At 36.0% G+C, this 13,446-nt stretch overlaps 1 protein-coding gene across 2 annotated transcripts; it reads right to left on the bottom strand.

The window, feature by feature from the left end:
• Positions 1-1,310: 1,310 nt before the first annotated feature.
• rab31 (RAB31, member RAS oncogene family) lies at positions 1,311-13,041 on the bottom strand. 2 transcript variants are annotated; one of them, XM_084411914.1, is made up of 7 exons: positions 12,558-13,041; positions 11,145-11,224; positions 10,086-10,167; positions 8,959-9,030; positions 7,868-7,974; positions 7,316-7,425; positions 1,311-2,759 (listed from the first exon to the last, which is right to left on the bottom strand). In XM_084411914.1, the coding sequence occupies exons 1-7, from the start codon at positions 12,591-12,593 to the stop codon at positions 2,662-2,664; spliced, it is 585 nt and encodes a 194-aa protein (XP_084268040.1). In that variant the 5' UTR covers positions 12,594-13,041; the 3' UTR covers positions 1,311-2,661. The 2 variants fall into 2 exon arrangements, with proteins under 2 accessions (XP_084268040.1, XP_084268041.1); XM_084411915.1 differs by lacking the exon at positions 1,311-2,759 and adding an exon at positions 5,274-5,447 and having other exon boundaries at positions 7,310-7,425; positions 12,558-12,732.
• Between the last annotated feature and the right edge of the window lie 405 nt (positions 13,042-13,446).

Raw genomic sequence — 13,446 nt, 5'->3', positions numbered from 1 at the left:
AACTTTTGAATGGCAGTGTATATACAGTACATGCATAGATAATTGAATTAAAGACACAAATCATAGGCACATAAAATAATTCCAAAAGTTTTTTTTTTTTTAATCCTGCAAAACATAAATTCAGTCAAGTGTGTCCAAACTTTTGACTGATAGGTTAATCCGAATGTGATTTCGTGTTGTTTTTGAGTCAACATGGTCGTCAACACTATTATTTTGCTCAGGAAAAACTACTGCTGAAATACAGTAGGCATGAAGAAAAGTTTAGATCCGTAGTTCACTTAAAGAGGAAAAAAAGACACTGGACAGAAATTGCCCCTTAGGGATTTATAAAATCATATTGTACTGTAAACTTTGGATATGAACTATCCACTAGAAACTGTGCTTTTTATCTTCTAAAACAATAACATCTTCAACACTGTCCAAATCTGTAGCGATACTCATAAATCAAAATAATTATATAATACGAAGAAAATACGAACATTTTAAGCAAACATTTGTAGTTTATTGACGACATCTGGTACAAAATGTGTTGGATACCATTGTCACAGCATCACATAAAAGAAAAAAATTAAGTTAACTAACAAAAGGTAGGTTTTAAAAGTACAAATTTAGAATTATGTACAAAATGTATAATTGGAACCATTATAACCAGATCTCATCCAGTTCTGTTGCGATTCAGAGCGAATTTGCAAGGTTAAGGCATATATGTGAATTCACACTATAAATTTGAATCCTTCAAACGTTTATTTTAGAAAAGAGATATAATTATATAGATATACTCATATTAAATGTTATATATATTGCATGTGATTCTTTATCAATGATGACTGTGACGATTGATTTATTAGTGTATAGAACTATACACTGCATGTAATGTTGTGATTTTGCCAGCTGTGATTGACAGAAAAGATCACTCCGATTACAGAATTGAAAAACTAAAGGGCAGGTAATCAATCCACTCGCAACCACACCGAGGTAGGCTGATAATGCAAGAGCACGCACAATTACCCTGCTTTTATGCTTTTAGCCTTAAAGGTGAAGTGTGCCATTTCTGAAGCACTAGTCTCATCCAAATGGAATTGCAAAAATAATGACCCAACCAATGGCAGAGTCCCGGTCGGTCAAACAAATAGCCCTGTCCCAAACTCGCCACTGGTTCAGCGAATGTTGCTGTGCGAATATGGTCGAGATGCTTTATGTAAAGTAATGATAGCACAGCCGAATCACAGTTTAAACTTTTTGGAGGAAATGTTGTACAAATTTAGTGATCAGCTAATAAGTGTGCCTGTTTAACAGATGACCAGAATTTTGTCAGAACCATTGAAAAATTTTTTTTTTTTTGACCAAAAACCCACATTCTAGTGGGATAAAAACAAACAGTTGAGTCAACCTCTTTTCCATTGACAGCAACAGGTAAGCAGAAGTTCGCAAAAATACTAACAAAACTGTTGTTCACAGTTAAGTCAACTGTGCCCTCTGGTGGCTGATCTCTCACATTTGTTTTGTTTAATAAAGGGGTAAATATTTCACTTAATACTGGGTGTTTTAATAGATTTATAGATAAATATATCTATTTGTGATCCATATCTATCTAGATATACATAGATCAAATAGATTTAACAGAAAATTGTAAAAAGTTTTAATAGATGAACAAATAACCAAAATTATAATTACTAAGTAACTCACTTTCCCAGGATAAATAAATTGGTAACGCTTAATTTTACCGTGCCCATATAATGAATTAATTCTAAAAACAACAACAGTAACTATGTGCAATTACACACAGCACTACGGAAGAAAAAATGGCATTAAACATATGTGGTTTATTAGTATTATGCATAGAAAACCTAAAAATAAAAGTTCCAAAAGGGGGTTTTCGCAGTAATGCCATAGAAGAACCATTTTAGGATCCTCAAAGAAACGTTCAGTGACCAGTTCTGAAAATAACCATTTTTTTCTTGGTGCAAAGAGCATTTTAATAATCAGAGGTACCTTTTTCCACTATAATGAAACTTTTGTGGAATGTAAAGGTTCCATGGATGTTAAAGGTTCTTTATGGAACCATCAACGCCAATAAAGAACCTTTATTTTTAGGAGAGTAATAACATAAACACTGTAATACAAAGTGTGACCAACATATTTGCGACTCTGTATGTCATTTACATCACTCGATCCTATGTCATTGTAAGAAGCCAGATTAGAAATAACCAATCAAAGCTTTTGTTTTTACATCTATGTGTCGAAACGACATTAAAAAGGCATTTCTAAGGCACTTATTATTGTGTAAACACAGCACTAACTACTACTGGACAGACAGCGTTTAAATTATACAATATTGCACACATAAAAAAACAAAAAAAACACAATATTGCATTTAAAAAAAACTTGATATTAAGTCTATTTCAAGTCATGATAACTCACCTCTCAAAGTTGCTCAGCATCACTGCAATATTCAGAAAACATTGTGACTTGGTATATAACTGTTCAGCAGCAATTGCTGTTTTCTACTGTAACGTACATGTTTGTCAGTCATTTGACTGTATCCTCATCATTAACATTAACACACCTTGATTTGTTTAATTTGATCCCAATCTATGCAGCACACGGGTCAGATCCCACAGGAAATCACGCTCTAGGGTGTTTGTAGTGACTTGCGGATGTCTAACAGCAGCGTTTGGTGGAGGGAGGAGGCTGTCGTGTCAGTTTAAAGGATTCGTGACTGTCAGCGTCCGTGTTCTCCAGCGGAGGGATCTGTCGACCTGCACACAGATGCGAGAACGTGAACAATTAAGCCACGTCTAGTTAGTGTGCGCATGTCACTGCATTAGATTAAATACAGCGGCCGCTAGCATAATGAAACTCAATCTTTCAAAACACAAACTGATGTCAGATGTGACACAGAGGTGATGGAGATGACTGAGAAATATTTGCAACACGTTAAAATTAGCGTTGCGTCATCGTCGCGGACGGCTAGAATGAAATACTCCACTAAAGGAGTTATTTTAACTTGCATACATTTATTACTGTGCAAAGCCATGACATTTTGGGGTCGGTAAGAGTTTTTAATGATTTTGAAAGAAGTCTCTTAATCTCACCAAAGCTGCATTTATTTAAATAAAATACAGTAAAAAAATTAAATATTGTAAAATATTCATTTTAATTTAAATAATAATTTGATTATCATCAATGTTGAAAACAGTTGTTTTTGAACAGTTTATTTAAAATAGAAATCTTTTATAACATTGTATTTGTCTTTTTTACTCTCACTTTTGATCAATTTAATGAATCCTTGCTGAATAAAAATATTATTTTCTTAAAAAATTTTTTTTTAAAACATACTGCCCCTTAAATTTTTTGGACAGTAGTGTAGTTATTGAGCATTAGTGTGTTATGTAAATTGCCATTTCATAATTTTACAAAAGCAATATTGCGCATTAGTGTGTTTTTATGTAAATTGGCATTTCATCATATTTTTATAAAAGCTATACATCACTCAAAGCATTGAATTAAAGCTAGTTTGACCATGTTTGAAAGGGTTTATGGACACCCTCCACCCTAACAACCCTTTCAACCCTGTAAAGCACCACCTTAGAAGAAGTAACTGGGTGAACTATCCCTTTGTGTTCAACAGAAGAAAGAAACTCACACAGGTTTGGAACAACATGAGGGTGAGTAAATGATGACAGTTTTCATTTTTGGGTGAACTACTACCCCTTTAAAGGGGACATATCATGAAAATCTGACTTTTCCCGTGTTTAAGTGCTATAATCGGGTCCCCGGTGCATCTACCAACCCAGAAAACATGAAAAGTGAAACCTGGTAACTTTGTTTTGGTAAGCCTTTCTCTGCAAGCATGTAAAAAAATAAGCAGATCAGAAACATATTACTGAACCCTTAATCTGCACATTTTCCACCCACGGCGCCGCCATTTGGTTTTAGCCAGTGACAACAGTGTAACCAGCTCTAATGCAATGGCATTAAAGTTTGAGTTCTGAACTGTTCTGTTCTGAAAAAAAAAAAATTCACAGCTGTCTTATAAAGACCTCAGGGAACTGTCAACTTGTGTAAAAGTTAAACATGAAGGTACATGCAAGTCGATGAGATTAATCAATGTAACTCCACAACAACTACATAACTGTATCCACTAACCACTCATCACGTCCAGGTGCGTCTAAAAGTTGCAACCTCTTCCTGAGTCTCTCCGTAAGGCTGCACTCCGCTACTGTTATTTCTGAAATTTGACTGAAATTAGCGTGTTTTGTTATTGCCGAGTATCCGAAGCTCGTGAGAAGGATCGGCCGTCTTCTGAACGGAGGCGGAGAGCAGCAGCTCATTTGCATTTAAAGGGACAGACACACAAAAACAGCGCGTTTTTGTTCACACCCAAAAAGGGGGCAACTTTGACAAGCTATAATGAATGATCTGGGACACCATAGATTTATATTACATCTTGTGAAAAGGGGCATTATGTCACCTTTAAATAACTTTTCTATTAGTATAGTAAATCACTAACTTGAGAACGCTTCACAAAATACTGGAAAATGAGAGTAAATGAGGGAGATGATGATGATGATACAGAGAAAAAACATTCTCTAGCAATCCCTATAGCTGTAGCATTTCGCATTTTTTGGCGTTTTTGTATAATTAGGGGTTCAAGCACAAAGTGCTGAAACCCTATTGTAATTGTACCGATTTTTATTCTTATTTTTCTTCTGCCGTAAAACGCATCGTGCAGCCCAAACCGTAAGAGCTGGAACCTTGAAACTTTGCCAGATGGTAGTACAAAAATCGAGGAGAGGTTATCAAAATATGACCCAGATTGGCCCATAGGTGGCGCTATAATGACCACATTTACTAAATTGCTCATAACTCCTAGACAGTTTGTCCTAGATTCTCGGCCAATTTTGTCCAAAACCTACTTTGGCGAACTAGTCCCTGGTTTTTCGCCCAATCGGAACCAGACCCATAAAAAGCTGTTAAAAAGCTTTAAAACCATATATTTCCTATGGTACATTGCCTGTATTGGCTGTAAATGGTGTTTTCCATCTATTATGTCAGTGGTTACATGCTTGCTAAATAAAATTTAATGTCTTTTGATGCTTGTGTGCTTAAAGGCCTTAACTGCTTGAACCCCGATAAATGCTGCTTGCAGCTTACATTTTTTATTATTATTATTATTTTATGTTTTGTGGGGAGAATTGTTTTCTTCCTCATTTTTTATTTTATTTTTTGTTTGTATTTATTTATTTGTCTTTCTTTCTGTCTCTTAATTCAAATGTGCTGTAATATTTATCAGTCCCTGAACCTCTGGCTTTCCTTTCTGGCTTATGTCTTTTCACTTTTGTATTTTGTAAGTAAATGTTTAATAAAAAAACTGAAAATAAACCTGTAGCGTTTCGGGTTTGCTACGGTGGGTCAGGTGTAGCGTGGACACTTGACTAGTTTTAGTGATACTTAGAGCCCGACCGATATATCGGCGGGCCGATATTATCGGCCGATATTAGGCATTTTCCTAACTATCGGTATCGGCATTTATAATGGCCGATAAATGATTATTTAAAAAAATGCGGGGTGCGGTGATTTATGTAAGGATGGCGCTGCCAATAAAGCACCTAAAAGCTGTCACAAAGAACTGGCAAAAGTAATGATTATGAATACATCAAATATAGCAAGGAGACATTTTAATTGTTTATTAATAAACAAGTGTTTTCAGTCAGTGTCGGCTGCAAAGTTGACGACGCTGACTCGCGATCTTCAGTGAACACGCCAGAGAGAAATGCACATTTCATACGGATTACATAAGCAGAGAGCAGTCTGTCTTTCGTTTTGAATTGTTCTGTTTAAAAGTAGACATTTCAATATAGATATATTTCTCAGGTCTATACGCTGAGTTTTGGTTCATTTATGAGACGAGTTGCAGTTCACGGCACCTCCGTGTCGAGATTATCTATTGTCCGCTATATTTACTTCTTATTTATTAAATCCAGGCAATTGGTTGATGAAACATTGATTAAAATTAAGGTACAATTTATACAAAATGAAATTCACTTTAATGAAAGGCTTTGTGCTTTCTGTTTGAGGTCTCTGTGAAAGTTTTAAAGCACTTTAGTGCCGCTTTCAGAGCTTGTCACGTCCGTAACATTGTTTTTTCCTCATAAATGCGAACACGAAAAATAAAATAAAATGAATATTTTATGTTCTGTTGAGAGCCAACCCTTCTTCATCCGGTGGGTAGTAGCCTATTACTTTTGATTTGCGCAGTGTAATTCACAGAATTGATTTCTCTGCTACCAGCCTCTGTCACGTATTGTGTGAGCTTGTGACTATTACAAGCGCGCAGCTGAGAAGTCCTGATTATATTGTCTGCTATATTTACTAATCCAGGCAATTGGTTGATGAAACATTGATTAAAATGCGAGCGACAAATCTCCGACAGTAAACTGATGCCCCATTCTGCTTTGTAAAGGGCGCTTTTTCGCGTCTAGGGTAAACAGCTGTTGCGACGCGAGCAATAACGGCCGCGTCCGGTGTAGACAAGTGTTAAAGCTAATTCTGCCTATAACGCTATGTTACAACATCAAGCAATATTCCAATAATTTATATAATTATAACACTTTATATAGGGCCATTTTGCATTAAGAGTAGCCTAGTTTCACGTTTAGTACATTTTGCTTACTACTTATTTAAAATAGTATAAAAGTACTGTACATATGTACGTTTTCATTATGATATTATTAATTTTACTTTAGTAAAAAGATCTGAGATCTTGCTCCACTGGTAGAGATTAGAGGAATTAAGACTAAAAATAGAAGATAATAAGGTTTTGTCAGTGACACTTTTGATATATTTATTGATACAAGTTATGTTTTATATAACGTGACTAAATTAAAAGACAAAGTCGTCAGTGAAGATTATGCAACCGTATTTAGAATATAATATAATATAACATGCAATGCAAACTAGTTTGGTTACAGCTCAAATGTATCATTCTCATTCTATCATTCACCCTGCCTCCATTACATATCTTTGTCACACAAGTGTTTGATAACCACATTTGAGTGATCGCAAAACGTTTATATATTTATTCTGTTTATACTGTGTATTCTATATACAGTACCCATCAAAAGTTTGTACACACCAATAGGAAAGTGTGTCCAAACTTTTGACTGGTACTGTACTATAATACACATAAATAATATTACTACTGTATTATAATATACACATAAATAATATCGGCCGATATATCGGTATCTGGCTTTTTTTATCGGTATCGGCCCCCAAAAATCCATATCGGTCGGGCTCTAGTGATACTTACTGATTTTCTGGAACAGCTCCTCTATGTTAACTGCATTTCTGGCACTGGTCTCCATAAATATGGCAGCAATTGACTCTGCAAAATCTTTCGCCTCTTTAGTTGGAACTTCCCTAAAAAAAATAAAAAAACATTGAATATGAGTAAATAATGAGCTTGCTCACAGACATCCAAGCAAGGGCAGGACCGAAACAAACACCAAAGGGGTTCATCGAAAACAGACTGCCTGCAAATGTTGTATAATTACACAGACGCAAAGACCGACAGTCCAGTTTATCCATTAGGATTTGACTGGATCGCAAGTTATTACATTTTGATGAAAGATTATACTTTAATTTCTTTGGAATAACATGCACTTATGAATCATGCACATAAGAGCAGTTTCTGTTTTAAGATTGTCAACAGGGTCAGTTTTCATTTCATGTCAACTTCAAGTACAATTATCACACAATATATACATGTATAAGACGTGAAAATCTAAGCAGGAGCAGCTTTGGAAAGAAACTTCACAGAATATAATACGTTCTCAGAGAGAGCAAGAGGGTTTTTATCAACCTGATGTCACCCAGATCGTTCTTATTTCCTGCTATGGCCACGACAATATCCTCTGGCCCATGTTCCTTCAGCTCCTTTACCCACTTCTTTAACGTCTGGAAAGAGTCCTGCAGAAACCAGACACAAAAAACACAAGCTGCTGTTTCACAGATCAGAGAAACAACTGAGATGCAAAAGAGGTGTAAAATCTATTTTCAAAATGTTTGTTTTCTCCAACAATTATAAACAAATAAACAATGACATATTTCCGTAAACTGCATCTTAAACACAGTTAAACATGCTTTTTAAATAGAAACAACTTGGAAAGGAATTGCACAAACACACTAACCGCGTTTCCATTACCCTTCAAATTGCGCAAATTGAAATTGCGAATACGCCCAATAGAAACACGTCAATTTCGCAAAAACTCTCATTTATCGCCTAAAAGTTTTTACGCTCGCATGAGGTGTTTTTCAGGCAATTCGAAAAAGGAATATTTCGCAAAACTGCAATGGAAACAGTTTTTGCGCATTTACAGTCACCTGACTTAGATGACGCGGTGTGTTTGGACAGAATACGAGACAGAGTTCTTTATTAAATTCATAAAAGACAGAAGAATTACAGGAATACTGGATTCTCAACCTCAAAGAAATGCCACAATCAAGACCTCGAAGCAGAAATGAGGGAGAAAAACCCAGAAACACCTCATATGTGCCGCTCACAGTATAAGGGTCTTTCCTTACCATTAATGCTTGGAAAACACGCCTACGTTTCCTTCCATTAATAATAATAATGTCTAGTGCAGTACGTGGCTGTGATATATAAACTTGGTATATAAACTTACCAAGTCCGTTGCCATGATTTTTGGAATGACTTATCGCGAGAGGAAAAAATGACGTTTTAGTCGCATAACATCGGTTAATGGAAACGCCGTCATTTCGCAATAGTTTTTTATCGATATTTAGAAAAAAAAAAAAAAAAAAAAAAGAAAGGAAAAAAAATAAAAAAAATAATAATAATAATAATAATAATACAATTTAAAAAAAAAAAAAAAAAAAATTGTTTTGCGCAAATCTGTAATGGAAACGCGCCTACTGATGACGCACACTTACGAGCTTTGTGATGTCATACACAATGACGGCTGCTGCAGAGCCTCTGTAATACATGGGAGCCAACGAATGAAACTGGAGAAAAATAAGATACACTTTGTTAACGTTGGGAGCTTTTAAAGATTGTAAAATTTCATTTTGATTACTATATTAACATACATGTTACGTTTTAAATAAGGCAAACATCACTATTGCTCATACTTCAGGCAAGGTTTGCACCGGAAAACACCACTCACAGTTACTGTAAACTGCATTAATGATAAATAAAGCACATTAGGATCACTTGAGCTGGTTTTGGTTCAGACAGATGCAGGAGATGCAGATTTGCTGTAAAGAAGTAGACGGCAATTACGTCTGAGCGAGTTCAAAAGGGGGACGCCTTTTTTTCAGAGCGATCTGAACAGATGCACATGCTAATAGTGAACAAAGACGTGAACACAAAGTCATGCCAGCACTTTCTCAAACTCACACACACACACATTTCCACCGCACCCAATGAGTCACCCCTACAGTGAACTCTGAACTGTGAGTGTGTGTTGGAAACGAAATGAAATTTCTCTAACTGATGACAAAGGTCTGACGTAGAATTGTCTCGCATCCTTTAATCTTGTGTTAAAGGGATAGTTCATCCAAAAATAAACTTCGGTCATCATTTACTCACTCACAAGATGTTCCAAACGTAAATGACAGAATTTTCCTTTTTGAGCGAACTACTGCTTTAAGTTGGGAATTAAAGGGCACAGATACACGGACAGGAATCCGTTGTGTGTATATGTGGGTGGAGAACAGAAGCTGAACGCTATGGATCATGGGATGGAGTGGGAGTTAACTATCTCAGAGAACTGATGGTGCTTCATTTATTTGTATTATTTGTGTGGTTGTATGAAGCTTTAAGACAGAAGTAGATGCATGAATCTGCTCAAAGATCAACTAAACACAAATGCATGCATTAAGGAAGAAAATAATGATCTTTGGTGAAATAAAAACAAACACATAAATGAGTAAAGCACATGTATACATATATGATATTGACCATAGAGGCCGCAGAAACAAGGTTAGAGACAAACTTTACATAAAACATTCATACACCTAAACTCTAATTTATGAATTAAACAACTAGACGTTCTCACCCGCTCCTGCCCTGCGGTGTCCCAGATCAGAAACTTGTGAAGTTCATTTTCACATGGGACGGTCTTAGTTAAAAATGATGCACTGAAAAAACAAATAATTATCTATATCATTAGGATACAAATATGGTAATACACACACACAAAAAAGTCACTGTTTGGATTTAAATAGGCAAATTTGTAAGAGTCTATGATTGGATCATTATCGCAGTGATTATGTTTCATGCACCTCATGGAAATATATGTTGTGATGTAATCTCCATCAAGAGTTGCATTAATTTTTGGTAAAGATCGTGTATTGGCAATGCAAGAGTCCAGCACTCTGTAAAGTCTCCTCCAGCACATCCCAGAGACGTCACTGAATTTAAGCTCTGGACTCAGAGGATTAATTCATGTGTGAAAATGATTCTTCATGCTCCTCGCAACCATTCTTTCACAGTTTGATCCTGATGAATCTTGATATTGTCATCCTGGAATATGGCCATGATGTGTCTTCCTACATGGGTGTTTAAGAAATGAAAAGCTACACACACTGTTGCCTGTTGCCAAAAATAACATGCTAGAAACATAATAATCACTGCAATAATGATCCAAACAGTGACTTTTTTGGGGGGTCCAGGCAGTGTGTATTAAATGCAATAAAAAAAATGAATAATAAACAATAAAAAAGCAAAAATGCACAATGCCCTAAACTTATATTATACAGACATCATTCAAAGAGGAAATGACAATGTTAACCATGACTAAAATAAAAACAATATTTTGCAAGAGCTTCTGTTTAAAGTGCAAACGGTGCAAAAACAGAAAAGCTAAAAATATTCTCTATTCTAAAAGTAATGACTAACCCAACAGAGAAACCAGCGTGTGCTGATGTGAACGAAACTGAGAGGAGACAAACAAACTGACTCGGAATCAGCAGTTCAGTGTTGGCTCCGGAGTGTTTGACTCATAAAGGAATATTTAGACACAGATTCAACCAGCAGAGCAGAAAGAAGGTGGTCTCATGCTTCACTTGTGTGTAAATCTCTATAAATATGATTTTTAGTAAACAGATGCCCCTACCCTATCGTTGGACTGATGTTGTGGTCAAAGTGATCTTGAACAAATCGACACACAATACTTGATTTCCCCACACCTGTGTCCTGTATGAGTATGAGAAAAAGAAAAACAAACATCATAAAATATCAAATACATGAAATATTGACGTCCAAATGTGTCTCGCTGATGAAGTGTCTCACTTGATGATGTGTGACTTCAAGTGACTCAGGGGATTAAACAAAAAAAAAACTTTAAAAACATCTATTGCAGCTGACAGCTGAGTGCGGCTTCAAAAATAACACACAACAATACTACGCAAAGTAGACTACATCTGCAGAATGCATACCGTACCCTGCATGCAACTTTTCTGGATGTATAAAATACCTGGATGACCTAAATTTGCTTTAGTATACAACTATAAGGCACTTGCTCAGAATACTGTACCCCATAATGCAATGCACTTGACCTTTAGTTTTACGAGTCAATACATGTGAGAAAATATATTGCATTTATTCTTGTTGTGTTGCGAAAAGGAAAGACAAGTAATACACAGAGAAACCTTCCCCGTATTATCGGAAACCCTCATTGGACCAATAGACGGGCTTGCAAGTGTGACGAATGAACCAGGAGTAATATGAACAAATATGAGACAACACCAACTTGAATCATTATTTTATCTGATCGCTAGTAGGCTAAATTATATTTAGTGTGTCATAGTGTGCTAATACTAACTGCTTACTGTATACTATTACAGGAGTATACTGTAATACAGCCTGCTATTTTTCTTTTAAAGTATGTAAAACAGAGTATGTCACTAAAAGTTTGAAACTTTAGTAAGCTACATTGTTGTCACATGAGCTCCTTACATTAATCCAGTCTTAACTTTAGGTTAATTTTAATCAAGTCATAAAGATGTTAAAAATCAGTTACAACTATAGGCCATCCGGGTATTCCATGTAAAGTGAAAATCTGCATACTATGCACAGTTATGCATACTGCGGAAAAAGTAAGAGTAGTATACGATAGTGTCATCTTTTTTAAAGCAATGTATCCTGTTTTTCATACTGTTTTTTAAACGGTGTACTGCAGACTCAGAGTATGCTAGAATTCCATTTCGAACACTGCCAGTCTCCAGAACGAGGTGACGTCATGGCCGCAAACATTCCAAAAGAACGAATTTATGCGAAAACACTTCCAGCTTCGGCTCCAACTCTCTCAAGTTATTTGCGTTCGGATTTCACGAAGCTTTGCGTGACTGAAAGAGGACCTTCGTGACGGTAAAACATCTCAACGCGTTAGTTAGTTAGGAAAAAGGAAGCAGGAATCATCACAGTTCCAGTCTGTCTGTTGTGTGTGTGTGTGTGTGTGTGTGTGTGTCGAAGCAACCTGAAGCGTTTGAAGCCGCAGACAGACAGACAGAGGAATCTCAACACTCACCCCTAGCAGACAAACTTTCAATTCCCTGATGGCCATTGTAAAGCACGTTATGGCAGCTGAAGCATTGTTCTGTCGACTCTCATCTATCACGGTCACAGCAGACTGTTCATCTGTAAAACACAAACTCTGACCATCTCCCTCCCAGACCTAACGGAAACCGACTGGAGAAATTCGGCTTAGCTGTCACTCACATCACGTGACGACATAAACCCCGCCTCAAAGAGAGAGGCACTGCTAAAAGACTCGTATCACAACAACAATTCTGCTTCTAATTACACTAAAACCGAGAGTGATCTGAATAATGGTCCATTATTATTAACTGGCATGTAGTTTTATCATTCTAAAGTAGTCGTAAATTAATCATTGAAGTTTTCTCTGCATGGTAAAGTACACTGATAGTCTGTGCAAAACCTGTTTAGACGGAGAAAACCTTCATCTCTAAGCTTCTTGTGTTAAATTAGACCACATACCTCTTTCTATACATAATTGTGTTAATAAATCATCATCGTGGCCTTAATCGCAGGAGGTGATCCATGATATTCTGCATTCCAGTGAAAAACCTTCAAACTTAAGTTACTGTCCAACCTATAATTTTATTTAGATGGCAGCTTTCTGTTCACAATGATCATGAGCTACAAAAGCTTTGTCTATAATATGAAAAACTATGATTTCCAAAAGTAGATGAGCAGGTACGTATCTCTTTGAGATCAATTCTAGCAGAGAGACATTAAGGAAAAAAGAGCTTTTTTTTACATCTGATATAATTGACAATCAAGTCTGTCAATAGCTTTGATTAGAATTATACAGTATTGAAATGCATCTCACTTACTTGACATCATGACAAGAAAGAAAGAAAGAGGGGGAAAACATACAAACAAACAAAGCAAAA

Source organism: Rutilus rutilus, assembly GCF_951802725.1.
Source record: "Rutilus rutilus genome assembly, chromosome: 6".
Taxonomy (NCBI): domain Eukaryota; kingdom Metazoa; phylum Chordata; class Actinopteri; order Cypriniformes; family Leuciscidae; genus Rutilus; species Rutilus rutilus.
Note: the sequence above shows the minus strand (reverse complement) of the source record. Positions and strands in the feature narration are given on the sequence as shown.